The sequence below is a fragment of the Suncus etruscus genome, chromosome 2, assembly GCF_024139225.1.
Source record: "Suncus etruscus isolate mSunEtr1 chromosome 2, mSunEtr1.pri.cur, whole genome shotgun sequence".
Taxonomy (NCBI): Eukaryota; Metazoa; Chordata; class Mammalia; order Eulipotyphla; family Soricidae; genus Suncus; species Suncus etruscus.
In genome coordinates this window covers 35864310-35892166 of record NC_064849.1, presented here as the reverse complement: position 1 = coordinate 35892166, position 27857 = coordinate 35864310, and the positions used below count along the sequence as shown (strand labels likewise).

Sequence of the window (27857 nt, the reverse complement as noted above, 5' to 3'; positions counted from 1 at the left end):
ACAACCCATTCCCAGCACAGAGCGCCTCCTATAGGCTTCCTGACTGCCAGAGCAATGGCCCACCCAAGGAGGCAGGCTTCTCTGGGCTGGAGCCTCATGGTCTCTGTCTTCTCTGCTCACTTCCACAGTCGCAGCTTTGGGCAGTCCAACTCGCTGCCGACGGCTGGCTCTGTGGGCGGCGGCATGGGCAGACGGAACCCACGCCAGTACCAGATCCCAGCCCGGAATGTCCCTTCTGCCCGCCTGGGTCTCTTGGGCACCAGTGGATTCGTCAGCTCCGCACAGCGCAACACCACGGCCAACCCCACCATCATGAAACAAGGCAGACAGGTTAGTTCTGTGCCCACAGGAAGGTGGGCCAGCCCGACTCAAGAGCCCAGAGGATCTTGGAGCCAGGCCTCAGAGGTAACCCCATGTAGTTCACGACTGCCTCGCCAAGCCCTTGCAGAGCACTTAAATTTGGAGACCTTGAGGAAGAAATGCAAAACTTCTGTACATCCCCCACTTTGGGGATACAGAGGAGCCTGCACCTCTTCCACCCTATGGTGAATAGCTTAGCTTCTGGGGTTAGGAGTGGATGCTGGAGAATCTCCCCTGAGGGAGAGAGCGAGAGTTGAGGCAGATAGAGTGAGTCAGGCCCCAACTGTCCTGAAGTCTTAGAGCTGACCCATTCATGGTGCCTCACATGAAGAGCCCTGTCTCATAGCTTGTATGTCCACATGCACAATCTCTGAGAGAGCCCCTGCAGGGTGCAGCTGGGTTGAGGTGACACCGTGGGTCTGAGGTTTTGAGTTGTTATGAGAAAAGCCAAAAGGCTACAGGCTCCTATCTACCTGCTTCAGTGCTGGGCAGGAATGGAGAGCAGACTGTGTGAGAGGGATCCTTCTGCCCCCCCACTTTCCGGGCTATTGTCGCAGTCAGAAGTCGAGGCAAGAACTCCCGCCTGATCACAAACACACCAGCTGAATGGTGCCAGCTCATTGCCAGCTGGGAAGTTCTTTTTCCTCTCCTCGCTTTGCAGTAAATTGTAAGACTCTCAGAAACAAAGTCTAATGAGAGCACTAAAATAATTTGTGCTCTCTGTGGCAGACATTTATAGAACTTCCCCATTTTCTAGAAAAGTGAGAGGAAAAACAAAGGCAATGAAAGGTTTACACAGAATGTTGGCATGAAGGAGGGAGAGGAGACCCAGATTCAGGTGAGGACTCTGACGAGGATTGGGGAGTGTAGGAACCCCATCCAGAAGTCTCAAACTCTCGCAAACGGCCCTCTGTACAACATTTTGTGGCCCTGCCCTAGAGGAATCTTTTTTTGTTTTGTTTTGTTTTAGTTGTTTGGGTCACACCCCCCAATGTTCAAGGCTTACTACTGACTTTGCACTCAAGGATCACCCCGACTTTGCCTCCTGCGGCCCCCAGGTAAATTGAGTTTGAGACCCCTGCGACAGAGCTGCAGCCCTCCACCACGCCTTATGGAGAAGTGAACTGGGTTACCTCTGGGACCTGATTTTTCCAGTTTCTGCCTGGGGCCCAGCTTTGCCCATTTCATCCAAAGTGTCCACATTGACTTCCATGTCTTTCCCTAGAACCTCTGGTTTGCCAACCCTGGAGGCAGTAACAGCATGCCCAGCCGCACTCACAGCTCTGTGCAGAGGACCCGCTCGCTGCCTGTGCACACATCCCCACATAATATGCTGATGTTCCAGCAGCCAGGTACGACAGCCACCTCAGTGTGTCCCCACATCCTACAGAGGCCCAGGAAACTCTGTCAGAGAGCTGGGCCTCAAATGTCACAATTGCACCCTCATATGCTTCTTTCTTAAAGTTGTTTTGTTTTTTTTTTAAGCTGAATCTTGCCTGCATGAATGGATGTTAGTTGGCCAGAAGCCAGACATGTAGTCTCAGAGGGAATGCAATCTAATGGGCATTTTTAGGATACTAGTTAGGTTTTCTACAGATGGTAACTAGAGATAACTCCAGAGGGTTTTGGGGAGAAGATGTGGAAGGGTTCTCTGTGTATGGGGGTCAGAGGAGAGGCAGTGGATAGAAAATAAGTTAGAGGAGATAATATGCTAGTATGCAGCTAAGGTCAGGTCAGATGGACCAGCCTGGTTGAAGAGGAACTTGTCATTTCAACTCAGTATCTTCCCGCAAGCCTTGTCAATCAGAGAAGCTAGAATTTAGCACAGCCAAATGATTCCCCCCATCTCCAATCTTTCTAGTTGGCCCATTCCTGGCAGTGTTTGGGGGCTACTCCCAGCTCAGTGCACTAGCAGTCACTCACAATGGTCCCCAAGGGACTCTGTGGTGCCTGGGATCAAGCCCAGAACACTCCATACAAATCATGTGCATGAGCTCCTAACTTTGGGGCTTTCTCCCCCATCCCTTTGTGCCCATACAGAGCAGATATAGTGATGGCTTTAGGAATGATTCAGAGCCACAAAAAAATACACCAAGACAGGAACCCCAGACCTGTGTTAAATCTACAGGGAAATATGCTCCCTAGCAATGGGAGACTTACTCCATAACTGAATTTCTGTCCCTTTAAATAGGAGAAATGTCACTGTTACCTGGGACAAGTCAGGCAGCATCTTCAAACTAGAGATGAAATAGTGGGGGAAGAGGTAGAAAGAGGAGGGTGGAATCTTGGCAAGGTGGGGGGGACAAGTACAGTAGTCATGGATTGGCACAGGAGTCCCACAACTGTATCTGGGTCAGGATGAGATTGCAGAGTATAGAGTTTGGCCAATGGAAAAGCCAGGATTAGCTGTTCTCAGTGAGAAATCTATAGAGGATTCTGGGGAGCCTGAGAGGTAGGTGCTTGCCTTGCATGAGGCCAAGCCTAGTTCCCATTACCAAGGGTTGTGTCCAGTCTCTGAGCCAAGAGTAGTCTCTGAGCACAGCCTGATATGGTCCAACATCATCACCCCTCAAAAAAAACCTAAAGATTTTCATTGGATGAGTCAGACTACAGAGGAGGGGAAGAGCAGATATAACCCTAAGTGAAGGGCATCAGGAGGAAGGGAGCCTTCACAAGGTCCTGATGTTTGTTACAAATTGCTCTCAAATGACCCAGAGAGATTGTGCAGGAGTGAAAGTACCTGGGATTTTACCCCATCATTTCAACCCCTGGTATCATACTTGATCCCTGAGCACTGCCAGGAGTAATCTTTTAACACAGAGCCAGAATTAAACCCTGAGTACCCCCAAACAAACAAAAAAAGTGTGGCCCCAAAACAATAACAAAAGTTTCTTCTTGACAACAAGAAGGGTTCACCTTGTTGGTGCACTTTGGTTTTAAAGCTCCTTTTGTCCATTTTTATACCTGGAAAGAAATACTTGAAACACAGTTTGTGATAAAAAAAAAACTCTGGTGCCTGGGTTCTGAGTTCCACCACTGCTCTCAAGCAAATGCATTTTATCCATTCCCAGTGGGAGAGAAGCTGGCCCCAACTGCAAGCTTCCTGGTCACCTGGGGCTAATTTCTGGAGTAACTATCTCTTCCTCACCACTGTCTGCAGCTTCTTAGAGCCTTAATGGAACCAATGGCTCTCCTGTCGTAAGACACTCCCCCCCCATCCCATAACCTTCTCCATTCTCTTTTCTCTTCCTCTTTCTCTGTTCTCTTCTAAGTTCACAGTCCTTTGTTTTCACCATACCTTCCCATCTTGCTCTTTGTCATCATTGGGAATATCAAGCCCCCATGTTGTAGCCCCACTTGGGTCTGCTGCTCTGGATCTTTCATCTGCCCTTTTGCTTGCTGGCTTTCTGGGCAATGGTGCTGAGTGGCCAACTGATGCCTAAACACAAAGCATGGAACAAGACCCAAGGATCTGTGAGCAAAGGCAAATGTTGCCTCCCTTCCTGTGCGAGGCTCAGGGAAGCTGCTCCTCACAGTTTATTGTTCATCATCTTGGACACTGCCTGCAATGCAAGTCTTTTGATCATTATTACATCCTGAAACCCACCTTGGGTTTTCTGTTTTATAAACCCACTTCCCACAGTCTGTATTAAGGTTTCTGCTAATAATGGCTTTAGAAAAGGCCCTGGGCCAGAGTGATGGTACAGTGGCAAGACATTTGCCTTGCACGCAGCTGACCCAGAACAGACCTTGGTTCGGTTCCTGGCATCCCATTTGGTCTCCTGAGCCTGCCAGGAGTAATTTTGAGCTCAGAGCCAAGAGCGCTGCCACCGCCGGGTGTAACCCAAAAACAAAAAAAGAAAACAGAAAAAAAAGAAATAGGGCTCAGGCTACTTACACTTTCCCAATAAAGCAAGTGGACAAGATTGGGGGTGGAGGGCACATGGGGTCAGACTACTTGGCATCCTGGATGCTGGCTCCAGGCCAGGTCACTAAGAGCATGGCCCAGATCTTGCATGGTTGGATATAACCACTGCAAAAAGTTTCTGGGCGCTGGAATGTGTCTCCTCAGCCTTTGGCCAGCACCCTGAGTGCATTCCCATCTCCAGAGTCCATTTGGTTTCCAGAGCACAAGTCATCTTGAGAACTTTCTCCTCTTCTCCAACTGTCACAACCAGGCCCACCTGGACATGGGAGTACCCCTGTGTAAACCCTCCACAACTGTGTACTCTATCCACTGTATTCCAAAAGATTTTGGGGGGACTAAGTTTTTTTAATGTCCTCAGAGAGAAACAGATAGATCCTCTACTGGAAAACCAATTTAAAAACCACTTGCAAATGGCCCCTAATCTTAGAAGTGAGTATGTTCCATGTACTCCAGGATCCACCCAAGGGATCTCTGAGTGCTGGTTGCATTTGGGAGACTACAGTGCCCTGCATCCCCCAGACAGCTCTGCAAAATGGGGCTGAAAGGATGGAAGCAGGAAGGTGGCTGGCTGCATTCTGGGCTTGTCTCCTTTCTCAGGTACAGACTATCCTGGGTCCAGGAGGCCAGTGGTGAAGGGTAGCATTTCCTAGAGTGCAATCTCTGTTTACACAGCCAACCTTCCACCTCAGACCAATGCCCACTGACTCTGTGGAGGGGCATATGCCCACCATCTATGAGAGAGGCCCTGACGTAATCACTGAATGCATGACAGGGCACCAACCCACACAAGCCGTCCAGGGTATGGCCCTATAAAAATTTCTAAATAGGCTGACGCATGCCCAGGAATATAGTCTGAAGAGTGTAGCATTCATTTCTTTTCAAGGGTGTGAGTCCATATGTGCTTTTGGAGAAAAGCTTAAGGGTGGGCATGAGGGAGCTGGAGAGATAACATGGAGGTAGGGCATTTGCCTTGCATGCAGAAGGACGGTGGTTTGAATCGCAGCATCCCATGTGGTCTCTCGAGCCTGCCAGGAGTGATTTCTGAGCATAGAGCCAGGAGTAACCCCTGAGTGCTGCCATGTGTGACACCCCCAAAAAAAATAAACCAAAAAATAAAATAAAAAATAAAAAAGAGTGGGCATGAGACTGTGCCCAGGGCAGACCCAATTCCCGCTCCTTTGTAAATGCTCATTTGTTCCCTGCTTTTTAATGAGCATAGGTGGCAGCTCTGCTCAGGACGGACAGCGAGAGGCCTGGGAGGACAGAGGAATTCCATCTTCCTGCAGCCAATTGTGCATGCTCCCCTCACCTCTGAGAGGTGAATCCACAGACACCAGCTCAAAGTCAGCAGGTGTGATGTCTTCACTACTGTATACTTCTTGTCTCTTTTGGTGAACATGTGTGTGCAGGTTTTACAAGACATGGAGCCCCCTAGAGAAAAGCTGTTTCACTAAAGCAGTTTTGGCAACTGTTCATGGCTCCATCCCAAGCATCATCATTCACCTTCCCCCATCATCTGGGTCACCATGCTGCCTCAGTCTCCCTTTATTCCTCACTGCTCTCCTCACAGCCCCAAAGCCCTGAGTGTGCTCCTCAGCCCCTTCCTGTCAGCCTGTCTCACCCATCTGCTTTCCTCCCAGTGGCCCCACTTTTTATTGCTGGAGCCTTAGTACCTTTCGAGGAATTCCAAAAGAAACCTCCATGGCCAATCCCTGTCTTTAGCCAAGTGGGGCCCTACAGGATTTTTCTCAGTCTGAAGTTGTTGTCTTAAAGAGAGCTTCAGGTGGCTCTTTAGGTGCTCACATGTGAGGGACCTGGAAGGAGTGACTCTTTCTGTCATCCAGATCACATGTTTCTCCTAGCCACTCACCATGTTCCTAGTGGAGATGGGCAACTGCTTCCTTCCAGAACCTTCTTGACATAGATAAGAGCACTGGACTCTGCCCTTGTGGGACTGGTGAACAGAGTTTCAAATCAGCCTACACCTGACCCGTCTTAGGACTGGGAACCCTCCTCTAAATAGCATAGCTCAATATTGAAGTGAGGAAGCCCCCAATAGAGGTTGGCCTGGTGGTTTCAGTGGGTGCATAGGGCTGTGGAAGGGCTTGAAAGCTGAGAGAGGAGTCAGCATGCATACAGCTGGTCTTGCTATGTCTCGTGTGTAGTGGGAACTGCCATGGATCTGTTTTTATCAAATACACAATTAAAAAGTCACACTATTAGGAAACTCTGGAGTGTGAACATATGGGCTTCTCCTAAGTCTTAAGAATATCTCAGAGCGTTTCTGAAAGTGGTGGGGGTCCTGGCTTGCCAGTGCTGCTGAGGGCAGAGTCGGAGGAAGCACAAGCGTGCCAACAGTCAATGCAAAAGAGCAATTGCGGAGGCTTGGAGATGGGAGCGCACAGAGTCCCCACATTACTCAGCCCCCCCCCTGACTCCCCCCTTTTGGAACACACAATCCCTGCCTTGGAAATGGCATTTTGCTGCATGTTGGCAAGAAATCCTGCAGAAAAAAAAAAAAAAAAAAAAAAAAAGCTTCTCTCCAAATGCTGAGCATCTTTATTTATCCAAATCTCTCCACAGTGTTTGTTTAAAGGGGAGTGCTAGAGAGTAAACTAAATTTTACAATGAGCATATGGAAGGCTATAATTGCTGAGGTTTTTTTTTTTTTATATTTGCTAACTGACTATATATAAAATTGTGTTTCTATTTTATAGATTTCACACCCCGGAGGCTGCTAATTTTTGCATGCATATGATTTTCATATGAATGGATAGAAATACTAAGATACTCTTCCCTCTGGATGGTCTCCTTGCCCTGTGCCTACTCGGAGAGCAGCTAGTGGGTGGGCGGGGTAGGGTGTTCCCTGAAAGCGGCGACAATGGCGCCTTTCAGGCTCTTTGGTGCGGAGACTTGTGTCAGCGAGAGACCTACCTGCTCCTGAGCGATTTCCATATTGGTTTGTGTCACCAGTCTTCTCTGTGAGGACTTTGCATGACGGAGACAACACCTTTCCCTGAAATACCGGGGATGGCGGCCACTCCTGCATCCCGGGTCCTCCTGCTTAGCCACAGGTGTCAGCTTCCTCTGCCACCCAAACCACTGCCTTTCCCTCCCTTCCAGGCCCCAGGTGCCCCCTAGTGGTGATTGGGAGAAGCCAGGAAATGGCTTCAAGTTGGGGGTGTCCGTATCTTCTTAGGTCTCCCCATTCCAGAGAGCTGCTCCCTGGTCTCACAAAAAGGCCATGGCAATGCTGGACGTCCCTGATATTGGGACACAGGCCTTGGTGACGCTGGTTCTCCCTCTACCTACCTCCAGCATCACAATTTTTAACTTTTTCTGCTGCTTCTTGCTCCATCTCTGTCGTCCATTAGCTGATGTGGATAAAAAACGTGCACAAGGCTATGGGTGGATATTTCTTTTGTTTGCAGGGTTTTAGGGGGCTTCACGGGACTCCTCATGCTCAGCAATCTAGCAAGGACTCCAGGCCATGTTTTGCAGGACTGGTGGTTTGTGCTCTGGTTCAACGACAGTGTTAGAGATCACCAAGGCCACACCCAACAGTGCTGGGAGGATGCTGGGGAACAAACTTAGAATCACAAGCATATTCTCCAGCTCCACTGAGTTCTCCTCCCCTCATGGGTTTTACTGGTAGATCCAAAGCCACTTTGCCATCAGGAAGTCTCCTCCAAGAGAGTCAGGCTGAAAGTGTCTATGGGAATTAGCGACAGGGAGAGAACAGCAAGAAAACTCCAGGGACCATCACTTTCTAGGGCCCTGGGAAGACAGAACCACCTGGATTTAGGGGGACCTTTGTGTTGAGGACACGGAATCCATTCTAGACATCCACTGCTTCCCACAGATACTCACCTCAGAATTGCTCAGAACTTGAAGGCTAGAGAGCCGACTGCACAGAACCCCCAACTCCGGATTAAGGCCATAAGGCAACCTGTACCCATTGCCATGGGTGGCAACCATCAGGGTTCCCAGAACCTCTCAGAGACCTACTTGGGGAAGTGGATGTGGACCTGGCCTAATACTTGGACAAACATAATCACACAATGTCAGAGGCTGGTGATGGCATGAGGGAAAGTGCAATCTTGTGAGTTGGAGAAGGTGGAACAAAGGGTTCTGTTTCAGATTTTTATTGTTGTTGTTGTTATTGTTCATTTGTTTTTGGACCACACCTGGACTGTGTTAAGGATCACTCCTGGTGGTACTTGGGGGGCCAGGTCAGGTGTCAAGTATCAAACCCAGGCCAGCCATATACAAGGCAAGTACCTTACCTGTGTACTATCACTCTGGCCTCGAGGGTTCTATTTTCATCCCAGTAACAAAGACCTTTGTCAGGAGATGGACAACACCAGAGCAAAGGGAGAGAATGACAACAGCATACAGGGCCCCATGTCCTGGGAATGGGTGGAGCTGGGACACACAATGAAGGCAAGGTAGGAGCTGCAGGAGCACAGAGAGCTGGCCACAGTCAACAATTGGGTAGTCAGCCTTTGTCCAGGTCCTGAAGTCAGTCATGTTCAAATGGAAGCCACAGGAATGTTCCAAGTAGAAGACTAACAAATAATTTTAAATGTATTATAGCAACATTATTTAACAAGTTTTTCAGGTTACAGATTTTTAGGCATTGAATATTCCAACTCTAATCCCACCACCAGTATAACCTTCCCTCTGCCAATGTCCACACTTCCTACTCACCCCTGCAGCTCGTGTCTTTGCAGGCACAAACAAATTTACTTCATATTATTTGATACAACATGAAGGCAAATGGAATTATCAAAACTTATATCAATAAGTGTCAATTTATAATAATTGTTCGATCTCAATGGTGTTGTGGTTGGTTCTCATTGAGCTTTCTGTGTTAATGTTTAGACTCACTTAGTTTGGTCTTCTATGCATCTTTCCCATCAGATTTATTGTGATTCTACTTTGTTAACATTACTATGAAATTTTGAGGTATTGTGCAGCCATGTATGCGACTACTTCTTTCAGGGCCTATAGAGTGTAACAATTTGGTGGCTTGGCAGGTTGATAAGGTTCAGTTGTAGAGTTGGGCTATTTCTGTTGGGGGGTGCCGTGCGTAGTGCCATGCCTTCAGGCAGAAAGGGGAAGATGCCTCCCTGCATCCCAAAGAAATAATGACTTTTCCATTGAATTTCCACCCAGATGCCCATGTTCAAATTGACTGAGCTCCATGTCTTACTTCCACCTTGTTGTAAGAAGGGAATGGGACCAGGTCATGCTGTACCTTGACTCTGGCCTTGTTTTTAGAGTTCCTGTCACTAACAGACTTCTCTCTGTTCCCTGCAGAATTTCAGCTTCCAGTGACTGAACCTGACATCAACAACAGGCTGGAGTCACTTTGCCTCAGCATGACTGAGCATGCCCTGGGAGGTGAGTCCAGCCCCTTGGCTCTGCACTTCAGGGAGTGTCCTGCTTTCAGGTGGGACCTGGGAAAGGAGAAGGGGCACTGTAGGGGTGGCAGAGGAGAGTGTGGCCTCGCAACATGCTGGTACCCTACCAAGAAGCCAGTATGCCACCCACTGCTGCTCTGCAAGCTGAAGCAGAGACCAACCATGTGCCCAAGCTAAGCCCCTATCCCTGCCCTACACACTGAAGCCCCTTAAGATAATGTTACAGTCTCCATGCCACTGAGAAATCAGGAGCACAAACTCCCCTTTTCCCAAGGGAAAAAGTTTCCCTTTTTCTGCATTATGCACTCCACCCAGCCCTGGTTCTGCCTTCTCGGCACTAGTACACTCAGCCTAATCCAGGCATATCCCAGGTTGCTCTAAAATTAGAATTTTCTAAACAAAAGTTCTTGTTTTTCTCTCACCCTGTTCCTAATGGCTTCCTGGAGTTCCAGGAGGACTAGGTTGTGCTTTGCAGTGGAACAGGGATGTGGTTCATTGGTGGCACCCCTGAGAGTCTCCCCGAGGTGGCTGGGGTGTCTCCACTGCTTCCTGGGCAGAAGCCAATTCTGGAACCCAGCCCACCTACTGGGCCAGACACCACCAGCCCTAGGGACCTTAGGTAGCCAGAGCTGTGAGGTCCTCCTCTTCCTGAAACCTCTAGTGGCTCTGAGAAGCAAAAGGCGATCTACCCCATAGTACTTCCAGTCCAGCCATCACCCATCTGGGAAATGACCCAAGGCCTCAAGCTGCAATGTCCCACTTGACAGTGAGTGTCAGGGCTGTCCTCAGCTCCCACTCCAGAGACCTCTGTCCTCTGACCAGGGAGTATTTAGGACTTTGCTCTGCAAACACAGGCTTATCATAAATCCTGGCAAGAGACCAACAGGCTCTGCCAGGAGCTGAGGGAGCACTAGTGTGTTATATACCCCATAACATGAAGTGGCATCAGCTCAGCAGCAGAAGGGAAGACTAGGGGTTTGGGAGTGGCTGTTTCTGGCTTTCTGTGACTCTGGGAATTCCAGACACTGCTCTTTCCCCAGCCACTCAGACCCCAGAATCTTCCACACCTAAGTTCATTCTTGGTGCTTCTGAGAAGATAGAACAGGGGTCCCCTCCTGAGGAGATAGAACAGGGGTCCTCAGACTGGCCTACAGGCCACATGCAGCCCACTGAGGACATTCCTCTGGCCCACCAAGTGTTTTTGCTGCCCTTGCCTGTTCTGCTTAGCAGCCAACTCATCCTGGGCCCACAGTGCATATGTGTGGGAGGTGTGTGGCACTCTATCACTCCCTTCCTTATTTCTGTCTCTCAATTCTTCCTCTCAATCTTGGGTAGGGTTCCTCAAATTACAGCCCACCAAAAGCAAGCCCATAGTTCCAATTGAAATACTAGTAAGTTTGTTGATTTACCTTTACTTCTTCATTTTAAATATATTTGTTCCCTTATTCTTTTTACTTCAAAATTAGGAATTTGTTCTTAGTCTTTTAATTATTTTGGCCCTCCCAAAGGTTGAAGGGACAGTGAACTTGGCCCCTGTTTAAAAAGTTTGAGGACCCCTGAGATAGAGTATTGCGCTGTGGAGACAGAGATTTGGAAAAACTAAATGTAGTAGGAATGTGTAGGGCAGGACCTCCCTTTCATGGCTGAGCCTAAAAACATGATGCCAAGAAACCAGAGCCCCAAAGTTGCCCAGGGTCATGCTGGCTTATGTATGTGAACTATATAGAGTAGACAAGTGTGAGGACAGGAAGTAGCTTCAGCATTACTAATGTGCCCATGAGCAGGGGACTGGACAATGACCACTAATGTGTTCTATGACTTATTTGAAAGGAAGGAAGTGGAAGAAAATACTATGCGCTTTGAATTCTGGTTGTTGGTTGTATGGCTCTAAATTTTCTTTAAAAACAAATGAAAGATTTTCCCATTTTAATGTGCTATTGCAAAAACGAACAATGCCACATGATACTACTGGTGATATGGGGGTAAAAATATCAAGCTAAACAATTTCTATAATCTGATTCTAACCTGAACTCAGATCCCAAGAGAGATTTATCTACTAGAATTTCCTACTAAGCAGATCCAAAAAGGAGAGCGGGGGAAAGCTGTTCTACCTATGGAAATATACACTAAGAATTATGACTTATAAGGAAATGCATCTACAAAATATAAAAAGGAAATATAGAGATCTCCTCTAAGTCTTTTGAGATAGTCTGGGGGGATAAAGTCCAGAGCTGGGGATATCATACATATAGAAAAATGTTCTTATCAAATAGGAATAGAAACTCATAATTTTTATAATGCAGGGGCACCTTTCACCCTGAATACTTGTCATAGTGACTTGACTTGGGTCTCAGTTGATCAGACATCACACATCCAACGCTGAACCTTGGATCCCATCCTTGAAACTGGCACAGTTTTCTGAACCAACACCAAGAGTTAAATTTCCACAGGGGGTGCCCTAATGCTGCCTTGTCACTGATTTACTCCAAGGTGGACTCGTATAACACCCTGGTGACTAGGAAACAGCAACAACTTGCTTTCAGGGCAGATTTCCCAGCCTTGCCACCAAACAGTGAGATGAAATCAGAAGATACTCTTATACGTTGGCTTCAACATAGGATCTGTGCAAAAACCAAGATTTCTAATAACAGAAGCCTGACTGTGACAGCCGTGATTAAGGAGAATTTTTCCTGCAATCATAAAGAAAGAAAGACCTTGGGGTTAGACCATTAATATGCCCAGAGCCTGTAGTTGGTCTTATGACAGAATGTTTCATGGGGTAGGGACATCCTTTTTTAGACCAAGAGTATTTCCTTTCACTTTCCCCCAACATTTGCTGTGCCTATGCAAAAAAAAAAAAAGGAAAACCCTGCCACCCCCTTTTTTATTATTTTTATTTTATTTTGTCTTCTAGATAGGGGCTCCTAACTTTTACATAGAATCTTGGGATATGAATTGCTTTATTTTTCTCATATTTATACATTTTTCTATAAAATTGATCAGAAAAAAAGAGGGTGGGGACCAGGGCCAAGTGGTCTCATGTGCATTGATGGAGATAAATAAAAAGGACAGAACCAACTACCCAAGCCAAAGCCAACAACAATAGAATCAAGAGATCCAAATGATAACAATCTAAACTTAAAATGGGCCTGTTACACAGGTAGGCAAGAAGGCTAAGTCTGGTGGTATAGGATGCATGCTGGGAACTTTGGTGAAAGGAGTTCAACACTGGTGGTGGGACTGGCCCTATTAATTCACTGTCACTGTATGCGTATGCCTAAAATCCAACTATGCAGGACTTTGTAAATCACAAGGGTTTCAATAAAATTAGAAAATACTCAGAAAACAAAACAAAGTAGACTTTGTGTTATGTCTCAAATTTAAAAAACTGAAAAACTGGTGTTATGGAAACAGGTGAGAGACAACTCATGAATGAGGCCCCAGCCCTCAGTTCTCCCCCACTCCCATGACCCATGTTAGCTTTGAGCCAACTACTCTGGGAGTTGGTGAGTAGAGCTACATCCTGTTCCAGGGCTTACAGACCTAACTGAAGGATCAAGTACCAACAACATCCTCATCAGCATGAAGAATGCTTTTTATTAAAGGGGATTTTTAGCACTTTTATTTTAACCTGTTCTTCTATTTTTACAGAAATACTCTCTGAACTAATGGGATTTTTCACTACTGTTTTTCTCTTGTTAATCTCCTAAGCCTTTTCATAACCCTGTTTTCCTCAGTAATCCTTTCTGGTAGGAAGCCACACAGGCAATTTTCTGACTCAGAACACTCATAGGTTCTTGGGGGTCCTACGAGATACAATGGGGTGTGCTCCAAATATTCCCTCAGGTTTTCCCTACATACCCTCTCATAGAAGGTGATTGGGCCCACTGACACGTCTGAGGTCAAATGGGGACAGAATGCCAATGAACAAGGACAGTTTGCCAGAGATCAGAGAAGCATAGGCAGAGAGGGACATGGAGTAAATGTTCCTATGCTTCATCTCAGACCAGGGGAAGGGACAAATGGCTCTGCACCCAAGAGGCCATCCTGCTCCACAGGCCTGGGGTCCTTCTGTGCTGTCTCCTCAGTCTCCTCTTGTCGCATCTGCCTAGTGCCACTTTAAGCCACTATCTCTGATCTTCCTTCCCAGTTCTTTGTCCTTCCCATTAGGACACTGCATGGGATCCCAGGAAGGACTCTGGAGGTTGGGAGGTTAGCTTCTGCCCTCTTGCTTGTGAGCCTGCATTTAAGGTTTTCAGCTGGTTCTGCTTGTTCTTGACTGGGAGAACTTACCCCTACCTGGCCAATGCCTGCCTTCAGCAGAGGATTATGTGGGCAGGAAGGTCTGTGGCCACCACAGCCAGGCTCCTCCTAGAGATGGAGTCCAGAGTGGATGACTCAGAAGGAGGAACATACCACTCTTTCTCTGTTGTTCTAGGATGTCTGCTTCTCATCTCTTCACATTCCTTCTCACCTTCTTCTGGAGGACTTTGTGCCAGAGGCTCCAAACCTTCTCTGGTCTGCTGCCCCTTTGGCAGAAAAAAAAATCAGCACACCTGCTGGTCAGTTACTCTTTGCAGCTGGTAGTCTCTGAGCACCACTGTCCCCCTGCTAAGCAGCAAAGCTGTCCCCTCTGCTCACTCATTCTCACAGCTCAAGCCAGCCAGGATCGTGTCAGGGGTGGGCCTGCCACCAGCCTCATCACATTCAGATCTGAAGTGACCGCTCTACTTCTCATTGCTCATTTACCAGCGCCCACGCTCCTGTTCATAGTCCTCATGACCTTGTTGGTCTGACTCAGATGTCTACTGTGATGCCTCTGCCCTGTCAGATTCTTGGGTCATGATGGGCCCCAGAAACCCTCACTCCGGCAGCTTCACTGTTAACACAGGCCTGAGTCATAGCTGCCCTGTCCCTAGTCTTTCAGAAGAAATTGAGGTGAGACAGTGATGCTCACAGAGAAAAGGATGTGAGCTGAATTGCCCACGTACATACCAGTTGCACCCTACCTGAAACTGTCCCATCTCTGTTCTGCATCCCCCTTGCTAATCCTTCCAGCTGCATTGCCACCCCTCAGTAAACAACAGCCTGCACTGGAGCTGTCTGTGCACATCTTCTCCCCAACCCTCCTGCCCTCTCTTCTACTGGTCCACCCACAGTGCCTCGGTCTCCATGAAACTACCTTCGCTCCCTGCATGTTCCTGCTGTTCCTAAGGCCAACTCCATAATGCCACTTTTTGTAGCATATTGTTGTGATGCAGGGTCTATGGATGTGCATGAAACATGGGTGAGGAGCTGATACTTACCTTGGTTTGTAGGTCCAATCAGGCTCTGTCCCGCCCCAAAATTGGGGCTGGAGAAATTGTACAATGGGTAAGGCACTTTCCTGGCATGTGGCCAACCTCAGCATCCCATATGGTCTCCTAAACCTCAACCAGAAGTAATCCCTGAGCATTGTCTGGTATAGCTCAGCCCTCTAACCCCCATAAAGACTGCTGCCCAGATGTCAGGTTGAGTGTGAATTAGTGAGGAGGATAGAAAGGAAGTTAGTCACTCTGTCCTGGGATCCTGGATCCTCAGAGTGTCTGGTGGCATGGGGAGGAGGTGGGCCTGAAGAGGACAGATTTGCTCACCTCTCCCCACTGTGTTCCTTCTTTCTCTGCTAGACGGGGTTGACCGGACCTCCACAATCTAAAAGCTGAAGACGAGAGTGACCACGCTGGCCGTGAACCGACTGCTGCGGGCCCAGTGTCAGCCATCTTTGCAGCTGCTTTGGATCCTCTGGATCCTCTGCAGCCTATCCCCTTGGTCCCTCTCCCATTTTGATTTTGTGAGAGCATAGGTCGTCTTTGTAAACATATCAGTAGACCTAGGATTGGTTATTTTTTTTCCTTTGTTTCTGTCCTGGGCTGCCTTTGGTGTGTGTTGAGTGGTAGAGAGGAGTCCTCTCAGACGTGGGGACAGGGAGGGGTTGGAGGGAATGAATGTCAGATTCATTCATTCTGAATGTCAGATTCATCACTGGATGCAAAGTGGGAGGGCAGAGAAGCATTCAGTGAAAAAGATGAGAGACCCCCAGGAGAGAGATGTAGAGCTACCACCTCGGGAGCCCCCGCCAGGCCCCAGAGGAGGGCAAGACTCTCCTCCCACCCGGCAACTTCCCCTGACCCCGAAATCCAGCCATGAAATCCAGCCAAGAAGGCCACCTGGAGGCAGGGGCAAGAAGGGAGAAATTTCTTCTGACAGAATTTCAGAGAAACTTTGATTTGTGTATTGTTTACATACTAATTTTAAGAAGGGTACACAATGTGTCATGGATTTCTGTAAAGATTTGTGAGCAGGACATTTATTTGTATTCTCTCCCTTGTGGTGAAGAGTCACCAGGTAGTGGGAAGGAAGCCTCAAAGTCACTTCTCTTCTCCAGAAGACCCCTGGGCTACTGTCTGCCACCACAGTGGGACAGGGGTGAAGTGGAGGTGGGGAACAGGCCTGACCATACACAGCAGATACCAAGTGATCCATCTTGGACCTGCTTCCGGGTCCCCTTGAGATCCTGCACCTCTTTCTGTGCTGGATTTGCTGCTCACCTAGCAGTCGCCACACCATCCCAGTCACCCACCATTCATGCTCAGCCCACTGTTCCAGGTCTGGCTGCATACAGGTGGGTACAGGTGTCACAGGAGGAGGAACCCCATGGACTGGGATGATGATTTTCCCTGCAAGAGGCCTGAAGACCCAGATAAGGAGCAACAGAGGCTGCTCACTGCCACCCCCCACCCCAACACCACCACAGAGGAAGAGGAGAGTGGGACTGCCTCCTGCTATGACCAGTGGGTCCGTAAGTGCCAGCAAATGTAGCAGGAGATATGGACGGTGGAAGAAGACCTGAGCAAATCCACCTCATGGTCGTTCTATACATGGCATAAGTCAGGGATTTTGCTGTGATTTATCAAACCACACAGAAGGGAGGTAAAAACCACTCATTTTGCAGTGAAAGATTACCTATGTGACCCATAAAGTAATGGCTCTGTTTCTAATGGGCAAGAGAGAATGTTTCAGTATTTGGCTCAATGGAAAGTGTTGGAGAAAATCAAAGAGGAGTTGTGCTCAGCACTAGAAAATTGGGTTGTGTCCACGATGGCATGAATACAGTCTGAGAGGCAAGATGTGGGGAGTGTGGGTGTGAATTCTGTTTGTTAAATGAATTCTGGTGCCTTTTTTTTTTTCTGGTGAATTCAGCATCTACATTGGAGACATCAGACCATGAAAATCACAGCACTTGTTTATGGTTATTTAAAAAGTTAATGAAATCAATCAAGTTTTTAAAGGCCTTAAATGAAATCCACACAACTTTCCTTTTCTTTTAAATCCTTAAATATATACCCAGAATATCCTTGGAACCTGGAACAAGGCTGTTGATGTCCTATTAGGGTATATAAATAAATAGAAACTTTTTAACCACAAAGCTTTTAGTAAGTGCAGAAGATTTAAATCGCTCTGTTAGTGCATAATAAAGAGAAACCACTCAATGAATGAGTGACTTACATTCAAAAATGCAAATTCATAAGTGGAAAGGAGGCCCTAATTTTTTTAGTCGTGTTTTCCAACCAAGTGCCATTAACATTCATCCTCCGCACCCCTTTTCTAAGCTCAGTATTATCTTGGGGAGTGTGTTGAGTTGTGGACCATCTCATATAAGGCAGGTTTATAGGTCAAAGATTGAAGGCCACCGTAAGAGCAGAGGGTTTGTGAAAGTGCTTTTTGGATTCTGGGAAAGTTGATAAAGAGAAATAATGGTGGGGTTAGTTTATGAAAAAATGGGAGAGCATTTATATCTGTAAAATACCTATATCCGGGGCCGGAGATATAGCATGGAGGGTAAGGCGTTTGCCTTTCATGCAGAAGGTCATCGGTTCAAATCCCGGCATCCCATATGGTCCCCCGAGCCTGCAAGGAGCGATTTCTGAGCATGAAGCCAGGAGTAACCCCTGGGCGCTGCCGGGTGTGACCCAAAAACCAAAAAAAAAAAAAAAAAAAAAAATACCTATATCCACAAAGATTTGGGTTGTTCAGAAAACAGATTGTGAACACAATCACATTAGCATGAATCCTTGAAAAGGAAAATCTTAAAGTATTTCCAAATCTGAATTTCTATCCCTTCTGAATATAGAAACAGTGGTTATCTGATCATTAGAGATATTATTTTGGATATGTTACTTATTAACTTGCTATGGCTGGTAACCATGATAAAGTCTGTTATTAATAACAACATAATACTTTTTTTTAAAAGAAAAGCTTATTTTTCATTGACTGTATAGATTTATCTACTTGGTTGTGTTTTGCTGTTAGTGTTTTGAATTTTTTTAAGTTGAGTGTGTTCTGGTAAGTTTTAGGAGCCTGTCCCCCACCTTCTTTTGAGTCCTGTGTTGACTACAGGTATACAGCTCGATTTAAAAAAAAAAAAAAAAACCCTAATGCAAAATAGTTTTGTTTATAAAACTATTGGCATTGCATGCATAAGGCTGTGAAGTCAGATATTTAGGAATAAAACGTCAGTGCCTTTTTTTGTATTCACCCATTGACACCACCCCCAAATGCAACTTTTATTTTAACTAGATATAGTAGAAGTCAAACACCTCAGAACAAAAGTTCATTCACTCAGCATCCCTCATCTTGATTTCAGCAGTGTGGGTGGCCCTCTTCACTGTCCCAAGGACAGCCATGTTTGAGGATATTATGGTGTATGATGTTTTATTGGTGCTTTTTATTCATAGTGGTTTCTTTCAAGAAACAGTAGAAAAACACACATGAACTGTATACCAGAAATGAAACATTGCTGCTGTTTAATTTGTTTTTTCCACGCGCTTTTTAAGTTTCACTTTTTCAAGAGGGCTAGCAAGCAAAATATAGAAGCTGCTGGGTCTGCCTGCAGAGGGCGCTGTTTGCACCTAGCTCTCAGAACCTAAGTATATAGAAGGTTTCCTCTTACCCCCAGGGTTCTTTTGTTTTTTTGTTTGTTTGTTTGTTTGTTTTTTTGTTTTACTCTAGGAGCTGCAGCTGGGTCCCCAGCTCCCATTCATTTGAAGAGACACTGAGGAAAAGGAGAGTTTTCTTTTGAGGTGTCGTGAGCTGCCTTTTTACAGAATGGGAGCTTTTTCTGGGGCTTTTGCTGCTCTGCACTTCTTGTAGTTACTGCTGGTGTAGTTACTATTGGTAGATATATATTCCCTGGCTAAAATTTATCCCTTTCTCTAAGAGACTGGGCTGGCTTGATGAACTGGGCTGAAAGCATAGGCATGCAACCAGAAGGACAGTGTGGGGAGGAAAACAGACCCAAGTCTCATTGGCTCCAGGGAGACATTTGCCCTGGTAGCTCCAGCCCGGGTGCTGGGAAGCCGCCTGACCAAGGCGCTTTGTTGTGCCTGTTACAACTTGGCCCTGGGGAAGAATTCTCACACAGGGCTGTGATAACACTAATGTTTATTTTACTTTTGTTTTTTTTTTTACACATCTTCAGAGATGTTTGCAAAGTGAGTTTTTATTTTTTTGTAATTCCTTTCTCTTTACTTAAAGGTGAATGTGTATTCCTCTGGGAGGAATAGGAAGAAAACAGGAATGTTAATAATGTCAAACAGAAGACTTCCTCCCTTATTAATATATAACCTCATGTATTTATGCCTAATGTAAGCTGACTTTTAAAAAAACGTTCTTTTGTTGCATGCCCCGTGCAGGCATCCCCTATTGTACATGCATGCCTTTCGTCCTGTTTTCCTGTATAAAGTTAGTGAACAAAGAACTATTTTTGCCTAGTTCATGTTGCCAGGCAATGCATATTTTTTAAATTTGTCATATATGGAAATAGCATGTTTGTTACACGTGAAAGCTTTACTGATAAACAGATATACTAATGTTTGAAGATGCTGTTCTTTGCAAGTGTACAGTTTTCAAATGTTGTTACCAGTGAAACAGCCTTGTGGTTCAAACTTGCTGCAATGTATTTATTACTCATTTCCTCCCATGTAACTAAGAATCATGGCTATATTTCATATCAACTATATTGAAAGTGAAAGGGAAATGATTAATACAAGGTTTTGTAACACTGGTGTGTGTGCGTCTTTCTTTTCGTTCAATGTGAATCAATTATAAAATAAAAGGCCACGTCTTAGAAACAAGGGAAAGAAAAGCATGACATCCCTGTAAATTAATCCCACCTGTTCATTCTACACAAATTTTTGTCCTCAACCAGGACTGTTTTTATTTTGTCTTTAAAAGGGTAGAATGGAGGGATAATGTATTGTACTTGGGTCTATGCCGAGAGTAGTCAATAAGGGGCATGTTTCTGAACATAAACTCTGACCATGCAGATGAAATGTGTATGGCTTCTTCTATACCCTCAGAGTCTTTGAAATTGTTTTCACTCCTAACTGGTACTTAAAAAGCACAAGCCTTCTTGTGATTTGAGGTTTAAATGGGCCTTGACTCCCATCCTAATACTTCATCTTCCACGAGATCTGATAAATAGGAATACTAATGTCCATTTAGCAAGCTAGCCAGAAAGACTAACCAAGATTTGAATTTTGGTCTCAGCATTCTCTAGGTCAGGGGTCTCACACTCGTGGCCCACAAGCCATTTGCGGCCCTCCGTACATCATTTTGTGGCCCTGCCTAGAGGAATCTTTTTTTTTGTTTTGTTTTAGTTGTTTGGGTCACAGCCCCCAATGTTCAAGGCTTACTCTGCACTCAAGGATCACCCTGACTTTGCCTCCTGCGGCCCCCGGTAAATTGAGTTTGAGACCCCTGCTCTAGGTGATGTTGGGGAAGAGACTTAACTTCTTTGATCCTTGCATTTAGATTTTAATAGTCAAGGATTACATATTAACCTCTGAAAACAATTTTAAAAATTACAGACAAGAACATATACAATATAGAGGTTTCCATTAAAATCTAGCAACCCAAGATTTCTCTATGACAACCACAACTTGACATTATGACAATGGCCATATAGTGATTCCTTTTTCACCAGGTTTTCAAGCTGCTCAAGGACATCAAGACTACATGGCAGTCCCAGGAAAAATGGAGAAATGCCTTTTAAGCTCAGATGTTAGCTAAAATGCTTCCTAAAGTTCAACTCATATGCAAATGTAATGGGTATTATCTCAGAATAGCCAAAAAAAAAAAAAAAAGAGGCAGAAATAGGGAGGCAAAGCAAACTTTGCCTTTGAAATATATGAAATAAGGAGAAATGCAAGAATGATCTCATTGTTGTAATAATTGCACACAGTAGTGCTCAGGCTATTCTGGCTCTGTGCTCAGGAACACAGGAATTCTCTGGTGTTGGCAAAAGCAGAAGTGGTGCCAGAGACTGAATTGAATCTGCAAGATAAAAGGCAAGCACCCTAACCCAGGCACTGTCTCTCTAACCTGAGCTGTGAGTGAAGGAGGAGAACAACAGGCTTAGCACTGTACATGAAACTGGTTGAGTTAGCAATTCTTGTCAACAAAGCTGTCATCTTTACCATAGACCTTTCTAATGGCATACTAAATCCTGGAGAGAAATCTGCTCATAGAGGAAAGTATGAGAACTATTTCTAGCCATTTCCTCTTGATTGGTACTTAATTTCATTTATTTAGGAAAGATTATTGACACTTGTATAGCATCCTGGCTTAGAAGAGGCTCCTGCAGATTTGAGCTAAGATGTCATAAGGGACTACATACTCTGCTCCTACAATTCATGCTAAGATTAGAAATAAGTGCCATGCTGGCAATGCCAAAAGACTCCAGAGCCACACAAGCACCTTGGCTTAGTGTGTTGCATGACCACTAGATCTACTGGTGATTTTGCCTTCTGATAAACCCAAGATCCACAAAGGTTGAAGAAGGGGCATGGTGGAAATACCATCCATAAAAACCTCATCCCTACCTAAGGAGACATGAGTCAAGTCATAGCTCATCCCTATTCCCTTTCTCAGTGACCATGTTAACACAGTGCACAGCAGCAGCAATCTCTCCTATACTAGCCCTGCTCATCTCTGTCCATGTCACAATATTTGAAATCCATCCATTCAAATAGCTGTGTGCTTTAGCTTCTGCATTTTTCAGCAGTGGCTGTTCAAAAGTCTGAATTGTGCCTGTACTGATGACTTTTATTCTCAATCCACAGGGGCCATATGGTAAGTAAAATTAATTCGAAGAACATATGAGTTTAAGAGCACTAACCTTTTTTGTTTGTTTTTGTTTTGTTTTGGGGCCACACTCAGTGATGCTCAGGGGTTACTTCTGGCTATGTGCTCAGAAATCGCTCCTAGCTCGGGGGACCATATGGGACGCCAGGAATTGAACCCAGATTTGTCCTGGGTCAGCCACGTGCAAGGCAAATGCCCTACCGATGTGCTACACTCCAGCCCCATTAACTCTCATTTTATGTGATGTACTACACACACACACACACACACACACACACACACACACACACAAAGCTTGCCATCATCCTTTGGTATTTGTTGAGAATTGGTTTCAGGACCACTCCTCTGCCCCTGAGAAAAGTTCTCAGATGCTCAAGTCCCTGATAGTGCTATAGTATTTTATAGTAGGGTCTCATGATACATTTGAGATCCATTCCTACAGGGATTTGGAGCTGTGAGTGCAGAACGTACAGCTATGGAGAACCATTTGGTGAGTGGGATGAGGAGTGGCTGAGAGATGACTCAAAGGATTGGAGCTCATGTTTTACATGCAGAAGCTCTGGGTTTGATTCTTGACACAACATGTCCCCTGAGCATAGCCAGAGCACCCAAGCATCATTGGGTATGGTCAAAAAAATAAACCAAAGCCTACAGCACTGCTGGAATAGCCTGGGTATCCATGCACTGTAGGCCTAGGAAACAACATGTCCACAAGCCTTTATACTGAAACCTCAGCCCAGCTAACTGAGAATTCCATGGAGTCTTTGGATTATATGAGCACCACTTGGGAGCCCTTCCCCAAAATAAATCAAGTGGATTAGTTTAATATGAACTTCCATTGTCCAAGTCTTGACTATACAAAATAATTTTTAATTGTGAATCACTATTGATTTAAGAGATAAAATTATTCTAGTTCCCTAAGCTCCAAAGTTAGCCTCCAATATCAGTCTAAACAAATTGATCTCAGGATGAGATGCCTGGATCTGGATACCAGCATACTCCCATCCAGGCCAAACAAGCAGAAATGGAGCAGCTTCCACCACCACAAAGCCTCAGGAAGGTCTCAATGTCTGCCCAAGAATGCTCTGGGCCAATGTACTTTGTTTGTCTTTGTTGTCATTGACATTGTTGATTTACAATATTAAAGAATCAGCAGATTGGATAGCTTCACGGTTCTCTTTACATGTGCAAAACTAGTCATTTCTCAATCTTAATGAATGAGAGAAGTAGAATGCCTGTCTCAAATACAGGCAAGGGTTGGGAAGTAGGGAGGAGGTTAAACTGGTGATGGGAATGTTATACTGGTAAAGGGGGGGGGGTGTTCTGTTTAAGACTAAAATAATAAATTTAAAATTTTCTTTTTCTTTTTTTTTTTTTTTTTTGGTTTTTGGATCACACCCGGTGGTGCTCAGGGGTTACTCCTGGCTGTCTGCTCAGAAATAGCTCCTGGCAGGCATGGGGGACCATATGGGACACTGGGATTCGAACCAACCACCTTTGGTCCTGGATCGGCTGCTTGCAAGTCAAACGCCACTGTGCTATCTTTCCAGGCCCTTAAAATTTTCTTTATAAAAGAAATAGTCATTTCTACAAGCTAAAAACAAAACAATTGAGAACAGAGTCATGTTGGAGGGGAAGGATTTCTGCACTGACCTGAGGAAGCCTTTGGAAAGGCACTGCCTGGTCCAGAGCCCTATGTCCACAGCCACCCTGAGACAGTGGCTTCTCTCCAACCCCCAGTTCAATCCCAAAAACCTCAGCTTCCTGCTTGGTGGTTTGAGAAAGGAGCTGGCTCCTCAGGGTGGGCATCTCTAGACATTTGGGCCGCGAGTAAGTGAAGGAAGAGATGATAATGACCGGCACATGAGACACTTGCAAAACTTGTCAGTTACTATTGAGAACCCTATTGTGGATAGGGGGACCCACTAAAATAAGCATGCTTCTCATGGTCTCAGCAGTCCCCACTCTGAGCCCAGCCCTGGTGCTTCTTGGTCACACACACTGGCTTCTCTGTGATGTCAACCTGGCACTGGATGCTGGAGAATTTCCTCCACAGAATGTTTTTCTCTCCAAAGTGGTTTCTACTTCACTTTTGAAAACTGACAGAGCAACATTCTGGCACTCTCATAAAGCTCCTACTTTATGAAGAGACAGTTTTGTGTTTACATTAGACTCAGAGAGCTTGTTTTAAAATAGTGCATGCCACAGTTTGGGGAGGCCTTGTTTTTATAAGTTCAACCCAGGAGAAATAAAACCAGAGCTTTGCTGAGCAAAACTGTCCCATGGAACTGAAATTGACTTTGGATTCCTGTCAAACCCCCAAGCAGCGACCGTGGCACTAGGTTTGCACCATGCTATGAGCACCAATACGTGTGGCCCCAAAGCCAATCCATAAATAATAAAATGCATCAAATGGGACCTTACCCCTTTGCTTTCTGTGATGCTTACCTTAGCTCTGTTCACCCAGAGAATATTTGCCATGAAGTGCCTGGTCCTCACAGAATACCTTCTGATCCTGTTACTCTTCCAGGAATTGAAATAGGAATAAGAACAGCGTGTGGAGAACAAAAAATAAATGAATAAATAAATAAATAAATCACACACATGTAATATCATTCCCTTCCCTCTGTGGCCAATCTTGCATGTATTCAGCCATAGGGCAAGAGCTCAGAAATCCACAGCCAGCTGCTGCTTCTTCTAACTGGCTCACACAAGGCATCTCAAGGCCCAGATGCTGAGCACCAGCATGTCAGAAGATGGGATATTCCCTGCAGGACAAGCCCCAAATTTCTTGTGGATATGGCAGGAAGAGAGGGATACCAATGAGTTCTCTTTCCTTTGTCCATCTGAGGAGATGGACAGCTGTTCAAAGGGGTTTTTATTAGGCTCACAGCCAGGGTGCTAGGACTCTAAGGGGCTGAGTGAGCAGCAAATGGAGAAGCCAGCTGTTGGCTTCCTCTCTGGCCCCTGGCAGAAATCTACTCTGAGCTTCACTGGGAACCTGGGTGGCAGCAAATTGATCAGTCAAGCCCCCCCCCCCCCGCAGGGAGTAACCCCCAGAGCATGGAAAAACAGTATGTCTTGAAGCTCCTCAGAGAATCCATATTTGGGAGCCAGAGAATATGAGCATGTGAAGGCCTGAAGGCTGGGGTGTTGAAGGCAGATGGGTGTCAAAGGGGAAAGAGAAGGACTGAGGCTGGATGCAGGCAGCATCAGGCTTAGGAAGGGTCTGGAGCAGAAGGGACATGTGGACTCAGCCTGTCCCTGCTGGGCAGCATTATAACTAGGGGTGTTGGATAAATATAAAATAGAGTCCTAGAGTTGGGGTGAGGCCTCTCTCAGAGGCCTGTAGCCCCTTGACCAGTGGGTCTGGAGGCTGCAGAATAATGGTGGAGAAATGATCTACAGGCAGTCAATTGAAGTTTCAGGAGACAGCCAGTTTTATTACACGGCCCTAACCGCCATATGCATTTCTCCACATGGCTTCTAAGCTAAGAGTTTCATGCAGCCTCTTTTAGCTGCCCTCCGTGATCCTGCTGTGCCTCCACCTCCTCTTCCCCCAGCCAACCCTCCTCTTTATTGCCAACAGCAGCCCCTCCCCAGTGTGAGTGGGGCTGATCATTGAAGTGGGGTAAACAGAAAGTTGGGGGGAGAGGTAATCCAAGGAGGAGTGTTTAGAAAACAAAATGGTGAAAAACCTGTCAGGAGATTGCCCAAGGCTGTTTTCTGTATGCCATTCAAGGAGATTTTATTCACCTGGTGTACACACTGACGACAACCCCCCGCCCACACACACACACCTATCCCATCTCCTCACGTTTTTGATGGCTACACAATGTTCCACTTTGTCAATTCATGTGACTTTTTTATTGTCATCTTCATCATTGTGGGGGCTACTCCATGAGGTTAGAAGTCAGGGCTTCACATATGCAGGGCTTGTACTCTACCACTGAGCTAACCTCCCTGTCCCAGTGTGATTTATTAGTCAGCCCCTTCCTGGGAGTCACCCCTCTGCCCTCTGCCATAGTGTGATGCAGTGAAATTTTCCATCCATAGCTCACTTACCCACATGTATAGGTCTTCTGTGGGAAAAGTGAGTTTGCTGGATTAAAGGCTATTCTCTGTTCTCCCATGGAACAGATTCTAGGAAAAAAAGAGTTTAATGAATTTAAGGGACTGTGAAGACTTGCAAGCCTAATGTCTTACAGGCCAGCAGACTGGACACTCAAGCAGGAGTTGAGGGTTCAGCCATGAGGTACAATTGCTACTTCTTCAAGAAACCCGATGTTTTGATTCTTCAACTAACTAAGACTCAGCCATGCCATGAAAGACAATATTTACTCAATGACTGTAGAATTCACTACATCTGCAGAATACCTAAACTTGAGTGTAGTGAAAGAATTGAGTACTAGTGTCTTACCAAGTGGACAAATAATCCCAGCATGACAAATAATCTCTGGCTTTTGTCATTTTGTGCGTGTCACCTTCCATTAATTTGACTCTTATTTCCTATACTCTTAGCAACATTGTCAATTCAAGAGTAAAAGTCATGAGCCCTCTTTTTTTTTTTTTTTTTTTTTTTGGCTTTTCTCTTATTTGAGTGGTGCTGAGTTTTTCTCTTTTGGGCAGGTGGCATACCTGGCAGTGCTTAGGAATTATTTATAGCAGTGATCAGGGAACCATATATTCATTGAGCTTTCTCTCTAGCCCTTGGCACATACATATATTGCATGTGTCTTTTTGAACTGTCTATAAATTTGCTCATTTTATCATGGAATTGCTAATCAATTTATAAAAGTGTCCAGTATTAGGGCCGGAGCAATAGTATAGTGGCAGGGTGTTTTCCTTGCATGCAGCCAACCCTGGATGGACCTTGGTTTGGTTCTCACCATCCCAGATGGTCTCCCAAGCCTGCCAGAAGTGCTTTCTGAATACAGAGACAGGAGTAACCCCTGAGCACTGTCAGGTGTGGCCCCAAAAAGAAAAAAAGGTGTCCAATATTTTAGAAATAAATCTTTAGTCATAAGTTAGGAATACTTTTACTAGGGTACATTTTTATTGCTGATCTTTGATGAATTTGTTTGGTATTATTTTTGCTATAGGGAATTTTTAGTATGACTTTCTTGATCTCTTTTATGTTTTCCAGATTTTGAATCCAAAGTTTTAAAAATCCACTTTGAGAAACTGTGTTTTCCTTGAGTACTAGCATGGGTTCACTTTTCCACATTCATATGTTTGAGCCAGTCCTTGCATATGGTTTGAGGATACGGATCCAATTTTATTTCTATGCAAAGATGCACCTAGTTCTGCTCAGGCTATTTATTGACTCATCTATCTTTCCTCCACTGGTTTGAAATGCCACTTTTGTAATATATCAACTTCCTCTGTGTCTTTAGGTCTATTTCTGGACCTTCTATTTTCCTTTGCATGCCTGTTCATGCATCAGTACCCCCTACTGTTTTAATGATTACAACTTGAAATTTTGCTTTAATATCTAGGAAGGAAATTTCTATTTTAGAAAAATTGCTCTGGCTACAATTGGGGAAATGGGTTAGAGGAGAGGAACCATGGAGCTGCAGGAACCATGGAAATCACAGTACATGTGGACAGTCCACAGTATCAAGGGGGTGGCAGGAGAGAGACGGGTCTCTTCTCCTGGATGTAGAGGGCTGCAGCATTATGATAGAAGGGAGAAATGATGAATAGCTGCTAGTTCTTCAAAGACCCTTCCACTAAGCTGATCCCAACTTTGCAGGTAGGGAAACAGGGGATTGGAGATGTCAGATTGAAGAATTATTATACCATGGAGATAGGGGATCAGTTCCAGGTCTGTCTCCCTCTTTTTCTGCTGGTATGGCCATGGGACTCAGAGAGTCCATAGGACTTATCTGTAGCAGATCTGTGGGACTTTTGTTTCCAGTCTCTTTGGCAACTAGAAGTGCAAGGCTCAGTGTGAACAG

At 45.5% G+C, this 27857-nt stretch overlaps 1 protein-coding gene across 2 annotated transcripts in view; it reads left to right on the top strand.

The window, feature by feature from the left end:
- SAMD4A (sterile alpha motif domain containing 4A) overlaps positions 1–15763 on the top strand; it is a 265144-nt gene extending 249381 nt beyond the window's left edge. Inside the window, exons 9-12 of one of the 2 annotated variants that reach the window (XM_049767169.1) lie at positions 129–330; positions 1586–1712; positions 9611–9694; positions 15381–15763. In XM_049767169.1, coding sequence (XP_049623126.1) covers positions 129–330; positions 1586–1712; positions 9611–9694; positions 15381–15409 — 442 coding nt within the window. In that variant the 3' untranslated portion in view covers positions 15410–15763. The remainder of the gene's footprint in view (positions 1–128; positions 331–1585; positions 1713–9610; positions 9695–15380) is intronic. The other variant, XM_049767180.1, reaches the window with a different exon arrangement.
- The last annotated feature ends 12094 nt before the right edge of the window (positions 15764–27857 follow it).